Source organism: Antechinus flavipes, chromosome 3, assembly GCF_016432865.1.
Source record: "Antechinus flavipes isolate AdamAnt ecotype Samford, QLD, Australia chromosome 3, AdamAnt_v2, whole genome shotgun sequence".
Lineage (NCBI taxonomy): Eukaryota > Metazoa > Chordata > Mammalia > Dasyuromorphia > Dasyuridae > Antechinus > Antechinus flavipes.
In genome coordinates this window covers 421,743,963-421,757,456 of record NC_067400.1, presented here as the reverse complement: position 1 = coordinate 421,757,456, position 13,494 = coordinate 421,743,963, and the positions used below count along the sequence as shown (strand labels likewise).

General features: G+C 33.1%; 1 protein-coding gene across 1 annotated transcript in view; it reads left to right on the top strand.

The window, feature by feature from the left end:
• UBR3 (ubiquitin protein ligase E3 component n-recognin 3) overlaps window positions 1-13,494 on the top strand; it is a 266,439-nt gene that overhangs the window by 171,154 nt on the left and 81,791 nt on the right. The window contains exon 27 of the mRNA XM_051986192.1: window positions 5,759-5,869. Within this exon, the coding sequence (XP_051842152.1) occupies window positions 5,759-5,869 (111 nt within the window). The remainder of the gene's footprint in view (window positions 1-5,758; window positions 5,870-13,494) is intronic.

Here is a 13,494-nt window from a genome sequence, read left to right as displayed (position 1 = left end):
ATGGAGATAATAGTGCTGGCCCTTCTTACCTTGTGAAGATTAAATGAGATAATATGTTTTGTAAGCTATAAAATGCCATTATAATATAATAATAAATATGATGATGGTGACTTATAGTCCATGGGAAAAAAACAAGTTTTTACCTTAAAAGAAAAGAAAAAAAATAGAGTGGTAATTTCTTGTTTAGTTTTAGGAGAGTCCAGTAGATATAGAGAATGGGATCGGAGTCGTGATTGGAAGAATGAGCTTTGGGAAAGAGTGGGAACACTTCTTCCTCTGAGAAAAAGAGAATGGATGAAAAAAAATCTTAAGAAGTTTTGCTGAAAGCTGTTTATCTAGAAAGAGAATTAACAAAAGATGTACTTTTACTGCAAACTTGACTTTGTGAAGGCTTATATTCTCCAGGACCCTTTTGAGTCTAGTGGGCAGTGGAAACATAGTCTGAGGTGATAAATGTGAGTCAGTGTTAGCTTGTAGAAAAGGAGAAGCAGGGCTCTTAATCTATATATATATATAGTAGTATAACTGTACTTTTAAAGAAATAGCATGGCATAATGGATAAAATCAGTCATTCAACAAGCATTAAATACCTACTATGTACTAGGCATAGTTAGATCCTGGAGATATGAGTACAAATAATGGTTTAATCCCTTCTTAGAATGAACATACATTATGATGGGAAAGACAAGTACATATTTTAAATTCTACGTATCTGTATTTGTATATGTATACATGCATTCATGTATTTATGTAGGTACATGAATGCATGTATACATACACAAACACAGATACATGTAGGGAAATGCTAAATTAATATTTACAAATAACATATAAAGTAGTTAAATACAAAGTTGTTTGGGCTGGAGGCCACTAGCAATTGGGGGTACCAAGAAAGACTTCTTAGAGAAGATGGTGCCTAAGCAATTTTAAAGGAAAAAGAGGGACTCTATGGCCAATGTGATGCTAGCCTTGGAATCAGAAAACTTAGATTAAAGTCTTTCCTCTGGCTACTTTCTACTTTTTCTTAGTAACATCTTAAGTGTCTCAGGCACCTAGCTAGGGCTATAGAGTAATAGGGTAGTTGCTGATAAAAATTACAGATATGGGCTCAAAATAAAATAAAAATTCATATATTTATCTTTTAGAAAGATGCCATTCCTCATTTGGTGTCTCATGCACAATTCACATTAGCCATTCTAAGCATTCTATTCATTCCTTAAATCTCTATTATCCTTTCTCCTCTTCCTTTAGCAGAGTTTTACCATATACTTACTGAGAAAGTAAAGGCACTCTATTGGCTCCTTCTCCCCCATTCTGTATCTTTAAATCTATTCCTTACTTTTTCAATAGATTTTGATACTCCATTTTGAGGTGCTATCTTTGAATCGTGTTTCATGATATTTGCATTGGGTTTCCTGGTGTTTTAATTGGTGAGGAGATTGAATGTATTCTCTTTTTGATTTTTATTTGGACATCTTTCTGCCTTTTGATTGTTTATGGCCTTGCTTATGGGACAATCTTTTAACATGTAACATACATTTGTGTGGCCATGGCAAAACTTTATATAAGATAAGGCCTTTTCTGGAGTATGTCAGGAATGTTGCCAACCAAGTGAAAATTTTATAGATATATTTGCTTATACATGTTTCTTTTATTAAAATAAGCATAATTATTTTCATTTAAAATTTTTTCTCTCCTACTTCCCTTACTGGGAGGGTAGAAATGGAAAGAAAAACAAAAAAAACCCTTGTAACAAATATGCATAGTTAAGCAAAAAAAATTCCTGTGTTGTTCATGTCCAGCAATGTCATTTATTTCTTTTCATGGGACAGAATTTCCCAGATGGGGATATTGCCTTTGTCATTACATTAGACACAGTAAAGCTTTCTTAAATTATATAGGTAGATTGGAATGTTTATAAAAACATAAAATTTTTTTTAGTAATCCTAAAAGGAGTTCCTTGAACAAAATTACTCAAAATTGTACTTTCCGTGGCTTGAGGGTTTTTTTTTGGGGGGGTTTAATTAGCCATACTAAAACACTCATAGGCATCATAAATGTAATTTTCCCAACAGATCTTGTTATCTTTCTTCTTATAATCTACCCCTTCTCCAAATTCACCTATTTCGGTTTAGGGTACCATCATCCTTCTTGTCACTCAAGTTTGCCACCTTGGAATAATCATTGATTCTCCCCTTTCTCTTATGTCTGATATCTAGTCAGTTTACCAAGTCATGTGAAGTTTATATTTAGTGTTGACTTGACATCCTAAGTCAGTCCCTATCCTAAGTCAGATATTACCTGGATTATTGCAATAGCTTACTATTATTTTCATTTAATGATGAAAAGATGAAAAGACTATAAGTAGTCTTTACTTTCAGGGTATCTCCATTTCCAATCCTTTCCCCACTTCTTTGAAGCATAGTTATGACCACTTAAATAAAAAAATTTTAGAGTTTTCTGTTGCCCTAGAAGAAAAGCATCCTCTTATTTGAAACTTCACAGTTTAACTCCCTCAATTTTCCTCTGCATATTTATTTCATATTATTCCCTTTCATGTCCCCAATATTCCAACCAAACTGTCTTCCTATTATTGATAAACTTGGCATATATTCAAGATCTTCTATGTCTTTTCACAGGCTTTCCTGCATGCTTGAAAAGTACCTCATTCTCTCTCTTGATTTCCTTTAAGACTTAACTCAGATATCATCTTCTATAGGAAGCTTTCCTGATTCTTCTAATAGATAATGTTTATTTTTCCTCTTCAAATTATTTTGTATTATCTGTGGGTTTTTAATTTGTTCTTTTTCTAGCTTTTTTAGTTGTAAGCCCAATTCATTGATCTTTTTCTCTATTTTATGCAAGTAAGCATCTAGAGATATAAAATTTCCCCTTACAACGTTTTGGCTGCATCCCACAAATTTTGGTATGTTGTCTCATTATTGTCATTCTATTGGATGAAATTTTTGATTGTGTCTATGATTTATTATTTCGTCCATTCATTCTTTAGGATTATATTATTTAATTTCCAATTAACTTTTGGTCTGCTTTCTTCTGGCCTTATATTGCATGTGATTTTTATTGCATCATGATCTGAAAAAAATGCATTTGCTATTTTTGCCTTTCTGCATTTGATTTTGAAATTTTTATGCCCTAATACATGTTCAATTTTTGTATAATTCCATGAACCGTTGAGAAAAAAGTAAACTCTTTTCTGTCTCCATTCAGTTTTCTCCAAAGATCTATTCCCTAACTTTTCTAACATTTTGTTTATCTTCTTAACTTCTTTCTTATTTATTTTGTGGTTTGATTTATCTAGTTCTGAGAGAGTTGTTGAGATCCCCACTAATATAATTTTACTGTCTATTTTTTTGCCGCTCTCTTAACTTCTCCTCTAGGACTTTGGATGCTATACCTCTTGGTGCATATATATTTATTATTGTTATTGCTTCATTATCTATGGTACCCTTTAGTAAAATATAGTTTCCTTCGTTATCTTTCTTAATTAGATCTATTTTTGCTTTTATTTGATCTGAAATCAGAATTGCTAGCCCTGCTTTTTTTACTTGACCTGAAGCATGATAGATTCTGCTCCAGCCCTTTACCTTCACTCTGTATGTATCACTATGTTTTAAATGTATTTCTTGTAAACAAAATATTGTAAGATTCTAGTAGTTAATCCAGTCTGCTATCTGCTTCTGTTTTATGGGAGAATTCATCATATTTACATTCACAGTTAAAATAACTAATTCTGTATTTCCTGCCATCTTATTTACCCTAAGTTATGCTTTTCTCTTTCCTTTCCCTCTTCCCTCCTCCTCAGTATTTTGCTTTTGATGATCAGCTCCCTTCCCCTTTAGAGCCCCTCCCCATTTTTTACACCTTTCCCCCTGATACTTTTGTTTTCTCTTCTATTTGTCTTTCCCTTTCTTTTCCCCTTTTAAGGTGAGACAAGTTTCTCTGTTAAACCAAATGTGTCTGATATTCTTTCTGATCAGAGAGAAATCTGATGTGAGGTGTTCAAATTGTGAGGGTGATGGAGAGGGCTAGAATAGGGGTGAGGATAAATATTGAAATGGAAGAGGTTAGTGGATGAAGGGGTTCTTTGGTAAATAGTTTTACTGCATTAGCAAATGTTTGTAGGAGGCCATAGGGTCCTATGATGTTTGGTCCTTTACGGAATTGTAAAAGATTCACACAATGTTCATCCCCCTCCCTTCTTTCCCTCAATGGCAAAGATCACAGATGACATTTTTCTCCTCCCTCTCTTCTTCCCTCCCTCTCTCCCTCTCTACCTTCCTCCCTTCCTTCCTCCATCCTTCCTTCCATCCATCCATTTATCTCTGCTTCCTTTTACATAGTAGGTATTTAGTAAATGCTTTTATTTTTGTTGAGATTGTATGCTTTCTCAGTTACCACAGTTACCATAGGTCTAATACAACATGGACAGTGTCTCCTCTAAATGTGTCATGGTTATTCCCTTCTTCAAAACTTTTCTCTTATTTTCTATCTGAACATCTTTGCTGTTTTTATTTCTTCTAAATACTGTCTACACTACCTACTTCTAAGGTTCGACCTAACATACCATTGCTTCATAAAAATCTGCCCTAATTTCAACATATTTATTAAATGAATGAAACACAGAATCTTTTAAGCTCTATATACACATATTTTTTAGTCAAAATGCAAAGAAGTGAATCCATTTAATTTTAAAATTATTATATGAATTTGTTAAAGCTTTTTTGCTTGAAGCTCATTTGCATGCATTTTTCATGTAAGAATTTGTAACTATTTAGGAAGGTCACATATTTTGTGAAGAAATAGGAGGTATTTTAGTTTGTACATTATTAATTCAAAAATTTTTGCTTACTGACTTAGGACTATTGGATTATACTCTCCAAGAGAGTACTCAGTAGTAGGTTTTTTTTTTTTTTCTTTTTCTGAGGCAATTGAGGTTTAGTGACTTGTTCAGATTCACATAGCTAGGAAGCATTAAGTGTCCACATTTGAATTCAGGTCCTACTTAGCTGCCATCTAGCTGCCCCCCCAGCTGCCTCCCAATAGCAGGTTTTAAAGATAACAAATAAGTTGGTATTTTGTTTTAACTACTTTCATGAAAAGAATATTATTTATATTTTTAAAATGTAGTGCCAAAGAAAGCAGCTTGTTCATTATATTATTGAATGTTAATTTTAAAAAAATGATCTTCATACCAAAATCTGCTGGTACTTCAAAAGCATTTCTGAAATGTAGCAGGAAGACAACCTAATCTCCTCTACTTTTTCTGATTTGCAAACAGTAGAAGGCTACTCACCTGCTGTGCATATTTGATTTATGCTAATATACATCTTTAAATCTGCCAAGAAAGTCACTTTTACTCACTTTTTCTCCCAGCTATCTTCATGTCCTTCCCTCCCATCCTCCCTTCCTTTCCTTTCCTTCCTTTCTCTTCCTTCTCCCTCCCCTCTCCCTCCTTGACACACCTAACTGCAATATGTTTATGGTTTAGCTGATAAGTTTTGTGGAGGCATGACTATTTCATGAGAGATACATATTCATATTTTAATAATCACAGAAATTTTAGAGCTAACATTTATAATATTTCATTTTTAAAGAAAGATTACCTTGAAGGTAGTTGTATGCTGCTTTAAAACAGTTGCGAAATATGTGATAATTTTCTGTTTTGTATAAATATGTGTAAAAATATTGCTTTAAATATGTATTTTTACAACTTGCTATATTTTGCTTAATTTCTAAGAGTTCCTGTCTCCAGGCTGTATCAATTGGCTGGGAAGGAGGTGTTTACGTGCAAACTTGTGGCCACACATTGCACATAGATTGCCATAAATCGTACATGGAATCATTGCGGGTAAGTTCATTAGAAAAATACAAAAATACAAAAAAAATAGAAAAATACAAGAAAGAAAAAACCAATAGTGTTGGTTTCCATTTAAGGGCAGGAATATTTCAAGATAGTTACGCTAGGCTTAATAACCACAATGATTGCTGTGGCACCTCTCAGAGGGTTTTAATGGAATAGCTTTATTTTTGTTTTTACAGTTCTTATCTAGTTTAAGAAACATTTATTGAACAGAATGGAATTGATTTGATTTGGCTTCCTGCTCTTCAGGTTATTGTTTGAAGAAAGAGGTTCTGTTAAAGTGCATTGTATGTCATAGGGCTGAGTCATAAAATCTTTCTTTGAGGGCTACCTCAGATGTTTCATTGCTTCTTCCTTAAGCTGTCCTTAATACCCTTCACCTGGCTCTTTAAATTTTCCCAAAGTACTTCGTATTTCTCCTCTACCTCTCTTATTTTCTTCTTTGTATCATGCCTAATTTTGTCTGCTTTTCAGTTTGATATAGAGGAAAGGGCATTGTTTTTGTATTCAAGAAAGACCTGGATTTGAGTCCCAGCTTCAGTATTTACCAAATTCTATAATATGAGCAAGTCACTTAATAATCTCTTTTAGCTCCGGTTTCCTCATCTGTAAAATAGGAATAATAAGATCTTTAATATTTACTTATAAGGTTGTTATGAGGATCAAATGATATATATATGAAAACCTTAAGTAAATATCAGCTATTATGATCAGTAGCAACATTATTATTATATTCTAGATTATGAGCTCCTTCTGGCCAAAGGGTTATTTTTTCAATTTTGTTTCTAGGGCTTTCTATGATCTTTTGCTTAGTAAATGTGTAGAATTAAATTCTTAAATCATAAATATATGATCTATATAAAATGAAACAAAAGTAATATAATATGCTCTTTATTTAGGTATGCATTTATGTTTGAAAAGCTACACTTCTGACTTTCACACACACAAAGTCTGATTTTGTTTGCATTGTGTAATTTTCTTACAGTCTCTGGCACTGCTTTTGACTTTGTTTTGTTGAATGGGATTGTGAAAATAGCAAAATACTCAGTTGCTTTGTTCATTGTGGCCAGTGATGACTGCCAGTAGATTTTAAGGACTTGTCCTTTTGGATTTCTTATGAGGAACTTTGAAGAATGCTTGTATATAGTGAGTGTACTAAACTGTAAATCTTTGGGTTACCAAGCCCAAGACTCATAGTTTGCCCCAAACTAGTCATATTTATTATTGATATTAACTGAGGTATTAAAGATTAAAATCTCTAAAAGATTAAGATCTTTAAAAGATTTTTGAAGATTAAAAGATTAAAATCAATCAAAATATCAATAATTCCATTTATTTGCCAATAATAGCATAGTGAAGGAAATCAGTGGTATAAAGGATGGTTAGGTCTTTAGTCACATATTCCTTTGTCAAAGGTCCAGTTCATCCTTTTTTTTTTTTTTTTTCTCTTTTATCTAGAGGAGTCTTTTGCCCAGTTAGGCAAATTTTGGGGGGGTGTAAGACTATATATTCATAGCACATACAGGATCAAAAGATAGAAATTCATATTTATCACAAATTGATGGAAGCTAAAACTGCAAAAACTGATACTAGCCTTTGGAAATAAACCTTGAAGGTTAGCATGACAATTCTATGAAAATGTTAAGTTAAAATAGGAATTCTTAACCCAAAAAGTGATGTGGGGTGTTGAAATGGTAGAGAAGAAAAGTATTTAGATAAACTTGATAAAGACATTTTATTCTATATCTGTTTTTAGTTTTTACTTATGATGCTACCACTATAAGAAAAGAAAGGTCTTCTGCTTCCTGAAAAATATATGATTTCTCTATGCTATGGTAGCGGGAAATCAAAACCCAAATTTAATTGTCATTGTCCAGAAATTTAAAATGGTTTAGAGTTGTATTTTTCTAGAATCTTATGGAAATGTATAAAATAAAAAGTTAAAAATTGCAAACATTAGGCAAACTAATTTTTTAGTATTCTGACCAAAAAGAATTCAGCTTTTTGGCTGAATTCTGCCATATTAAGCAAACTAATTCTTATTTAGACACAGCCTGATACTTTTTTTTTTTCCTGAGGCAATTAGGGTTAAGAAGATCACACAGCTAGGAAGTTTTAAGTGTCTGAGATAATATTTGAACTCAAGTCCTCATGACTTCAGGGCTGGTGTTCTATCTACTAGGCCACTTAGCTGCCCCACAGTCTGGTACATTTTAAAACATACATGAATGTATTTTTAAATGTGCATGTATCTATTTTTCTTTTGTAGCACATATACATTAAAATAGAACTCATAATTTTGATAGCTGTAAGCCTCTAAATCCAGAGCTTTTACTTAACTCTTTGGCAAAAAGTATATTAAGTTGTCAGATACTCAATTCTTGCTTTTTCAAATAATCTTTTATTTATGTCTTCTTTTTATAGCTCTTTTCTTTCTCTTTCTCTTTTGGATAAAAATTATTTGGTCCATTATAGTATTTTTTCATTCAACAAAAAGCTGCCTTTTCAAATAGACAACAGTATTAAGCCAGATTTTGTAACTGGAAAGATCAATGTAAAAGAATAGATTCAAAGTAATAGGCAATTCAGAATTAGAACAAAAATACATGCTTCTTAACTCAGAATGTATATATTATTTAAATGTTTGTACTATGAAATTAAAATGCATATTAGAACTAAGGTAAAATTTCTGTTTCTCATTGTCTTTCTTTCAATAGTCAATATTTATAATGGCATTTACTTTATATGTTTGGCAAAGTATGTACTATGCTAAATGCTTTAAAATATTATCTCATTGGATCTTCACAAAGGAGATGGTGCTATTGTTATCCCAGTTTTAAAGTTGATGAAACTGAGGTAAGCAATACTTAGGTAATTTGCTCAGAGTCACACAACTTATAAGTATCTGAAGCCAGATTTGAATTTAGGTCTTCCTGTCTTTATCTGTTTGTTAATCTAATTTAGCTTTAAAATTTGATGAAATAGCTAATAGCATACTCTGAAATATGACTTCATTTTGATGATACTGCCTCTCCCACTACCCTTTCCAACAGTGGTTACAGTTTCTCTCATAGCCCTCCATTCACTGGTCATGGTGGAGGATTTGGAATAGTTCTTGTACCCATTGTCACTTGCAGATCCTTCCACCATCACCATTTTCGGTCATCTTTCCTCCTTTGTTGTTCTTAATAGACAAATATATTACCTAATCCATTATCTCCCACCAGATCTTTCACCAGAACATTCCTCAGTGACTTTTTCACAGTCTTCCTCTCCAAACCAGTTCCTGCCCTCTGTATGTTATATATGTATGTGTGTATGTGCACATACATACACTGTGTAAACACACACACATACACACATGCACGCACACAGATTTTTCCTCAAATATTTTACTTTCCCAGTACCTCAATCTATTCACTTTGTATGTCATCCTCTACCATTCCACCCTGTTTATATACATTTGCGGTTATTTCCTTTATCTTGCCTGAAATGTTCTACTTCTTGTTCATGAGCTGAAATTTTAAAAATCTGATCATCTGGGTAGAGCACCAGCCCTGAAGTCAGTAGGACCTGAGTTCAAATCTAGCCTCAGACACTTAACACTTCCTAGCTGTGTGACCCTGGGCAAGTCACTCACCCCCAATTTTCTCAGCAAAAATAAACAAACAAACAAATAAATAAAAATCTGATCATCTTTTATTTTACCAGAAAAATTTGAGACTATTTGGTGATAATTGTATTTTCTCTCCATCTCTTTTCACAAACTGATCACATCTTCTTTTACTATTTCCTTCACTATTCCTTCACTATCTGATGAAATGGTAGTCTTTCTCCTTACGATGGCCAGCCTGCCAGCTGTAGCAGATTGCCTTTATTATCTCTCATTACCATTCCCATCCTTTCTTTATTCTTCAATCTTTCCCTTTCTTTTGCCTCTTTATTGATCTTTACAAATACATCTGTCTTTCCTATTCTTTAAAAACAAAACAAAACAAAACAAACAAACAAAAATCTTTCACTAGATCCTCTTTCTCTTCTAGCTATTGTTTTGTATGTCACCTACCCTAATCAACTAATTTAAAAATGCCTATATAAGTAATCCTTCCACTTTTTTCATTTTTACACCTTCTATAAATTGTGTTCTAACCCCACCATTCAACTGAAATATTTTTTCGCCCCAAATCTTTTATGGCCTCCAAAATAGTCTTTTATTCTCCACATGTAATGGTCTTTTCCTGGCTCTATACTTCTTGAGGGGAGGTAGTGGTCAAGGTAAAAGTAGTTTGACTTGCCTGATACATGCAGCCTCCTCTTTCTCCCTCAGGATACTCTCGTTGATTTAGGTAGACAGAAAAGCAAAACAAATTAATTCTAATCCCTGTTGGAACAAGCTCCTTGCTTCCTACAAAGTTGTAAATATTTCATAATCTTCATAGGTCTGTTTTATGATATAATATCTTTGAAATCTCTGGAACTTGCTGATGGAAATTTGGTGGGAGTGGATCAGCCATCTGTCATTCATCCTCTCTCATATGATTCTTCTCAATCTCTGTGTTTTTCTCCCCCATACTAAAATGTTTGATATCAGGTGATCTATATGAATAAATTATCTTATTGAATGCATTATAGATCCAGAATGATGATTAGATCTGGATAATAACAATATAGTAATCAAGGGATCAGTGTTCATTAACTCACATATATAGTAATATTGATTGAAAGAAGTATCTTTAAATTGTAGATTAGATTGTATTCTAATTCAATTGCTAGTATTTTGAGTTCAAATTTTGCCTCTTGATTAGCAGCATGACTATAGGAAAACACCTAACCTCTCTGAGCCTTAATTTCTTTAATTATATAAATACAATTAATAATTCCTATAGTAATCAGTTCATAGGGTGGCATTAGGTATGTAACTAATTTGTAGACATGCCAGTTTGATTAAAAAAGAAACATATTTGGGAACAAATATATCTGTAGACATCCAAGCATATTGAAATCTATATGGCCACAAGGGATTATTTCAGCTGAGAAAATGTACTACTTGGCTTCATGAGGAATAAATACTATTGTATGATTTCTGGGTTCTGTTAGTGGCTCCTCTTGTTTGTTAAAGATCCTCATGATGTTCCAGTGGATGCTACCATAGGAAGCCACATTAAATAACCTGAAGAAATGGTTTATCTTAGGCCTTATCTTGATACTTTTGTATATCTGGAAACTTTTCATTATGGAGACCAGTGTTTCTAATGTTTTCATGGGAACTATCCTTTTAAAGCCCACATTATCTACTATTAAGTCATTCTTATCTGTACTTTTTCTAGGAGTTGACCAATGCAGATAAAACAGACTCTGTGTGTGTGTGTGTGTGTGTGTGTGTATGTATATGTGTATGTGTTATTGACTAGTCAAAAGCACTTTTAAGTCATGGATGCCCTATGGCAAAGAAACATGGTGCCTTTTTATTTTTTATACATTAGAATGTAGAACACTTTGATTACCTAGCATCTCAGTTATTGTTCACCTTTGCTGTCACTTAAATTTCCGAACATTATCATATTTGAACAGATATACTAAAACAATTTAGACACCCAGTAGATTATAATGTTAATTATATTGTATATGTAATATTATAATTATATTATATATTATAATTATAATGTCACTCCTGAATAGGCTCTACTATATAGAGTATAAATTTTGCTGCCTCTCAACCTCAGTTTCTATTTACCATTAAACATTTATTAAGCACCTACTTTGTGCCAGGCACTGTGCTAAGCATGGGGATAAAAATACAAGTTTATATCCTAAAGGAGCTTTACAGTCTGGTAGATAGTAATATACAAGGAAAATAAACAAAGAGAGGAAGTCGATACTTGGCCTAGGGGCAGGATGAAGAAATCTTAAGAAATCCAAAAGTAGTATAGGTGGTGGGAAATTGAAAGAAGACTATGCTGAACTCTTAAATAAAGGTATTGGATTCCCAGGCTCTGCCTTTGAGTCTGAAGGTCCTATCAGAGAAGCAGAGGCTACTGATTAGATATGAATACCAGACCAGTTGAGAGCTTAGAGTCCCAAAGAAAGGAGAGTTCCAGACAGGTTCAGTTTTGGAAGATAATAAGATTTTCCAATGATGAGTTTACTAGAGAAAGAAAATATAATGAAGAGGGTCAGAAAAGTCCAAAAGCAGTGTTGCTGGTAAGAAATAGTGGGAAATGTCTATTCCATAGGAAAATACAAAATATACCAATAGGAGGCTAAATCTCTAGGCCTCTTGGAATCTACTCATATCACTATGTATCTTCTGGAAAGGCCTAATAAGTGATGTTCCATCTCTGCAACCATGGTCCAGTTGTGGTCTATACGGGTCTGTTCAAGACTGTACACAGTGACCCTGTGACATTACATCTGTTAGCATATCTACTCTTGTGAAATATGTGCTTTGGCCAAGTACCTTGTAGAATCATCAGTAGGCTTATAACAATATGTTTTAACTCCCATTTATCCCTTGGAAGTAATAATCAGTAAATATTAAGTACCTTTTATGCATTAGAATGTAGTAGGTGCTAAGAATACACATGATAGATTTTGTCAAGGACCTGCTTCAAAATATACAATGATACTTTGCTGATAGCCAAAGTGGCTCATTTCTTTTTCTCTTCTGGACTTCTCACTGCTGTTGAGATGACCTTCCTATATTTGAAGAAGGTGGTTTTTATTATTATTATTATTATTATTATTTATTCTTCCTAGTTTTCTCTTTCATTTGCTTTTTGAAGTACAGAGTTTATTTTGTTTTCCTGGACTAGTCATAGGACTCCTGGATGTGTTTATTTTCTATACTGTTACTATGTAAAGATTTCCCTGTCCATACTACATCATTCTCAGTCTGATGGACAGAGAGAGCACATGAATCAAACCCTCGGCAGTATCTTCTGTGCTATATGTTCTACTATTATGACCAGAATACCTAACAACCTATTCTGGAAATCTTATAATTGTAGTAACAGTAGTTCATTTGTCTATCCAAAGCATACTCTTTATGTTTTCTACCATTAGTTATTGATTTTTTTCTTTATTCATCATGTACACTACAAGTCCCTGGTAAATGTATATTTAAAAGTTTTGAAGGTGAAACAGGCTAATTGCCAGTGTCCTATAAATAGCCAAAGTCATGAACAAAAAGAAGGTCTACTGCACTTGGATCTTCATGGAACCCTTCATTGAAAAAGAAACAGTCTAGCTGTCTTCCTATAATTGTGGTACTCATATACTTTCCTGGAAAATGATGACTAGGACAATAGATCCCTTATTGGTCATGTGATGATTTCCCTGACCTACTAGTTAGTGTTACCTTCCACGTCATATATATTCCTCCCCTTCCCCTTTTTTCAGCAAAGAGTTCACCATATTTGACAGCATTCTAATTAGAATTCTAACTCAGAATACTATTTTAAACTATTTCATTGGTGAAAGTAATACCTGTGTGACTGCTATGATTTGAGAAATTTTTTGACAGGTGACATTTTTTGTTGTTCATGAGAGTATTTGACACTAGCTATTACTGTTTTTTTTTTTTTTAAGATTACCAAATTTATGTTTCTTTTATT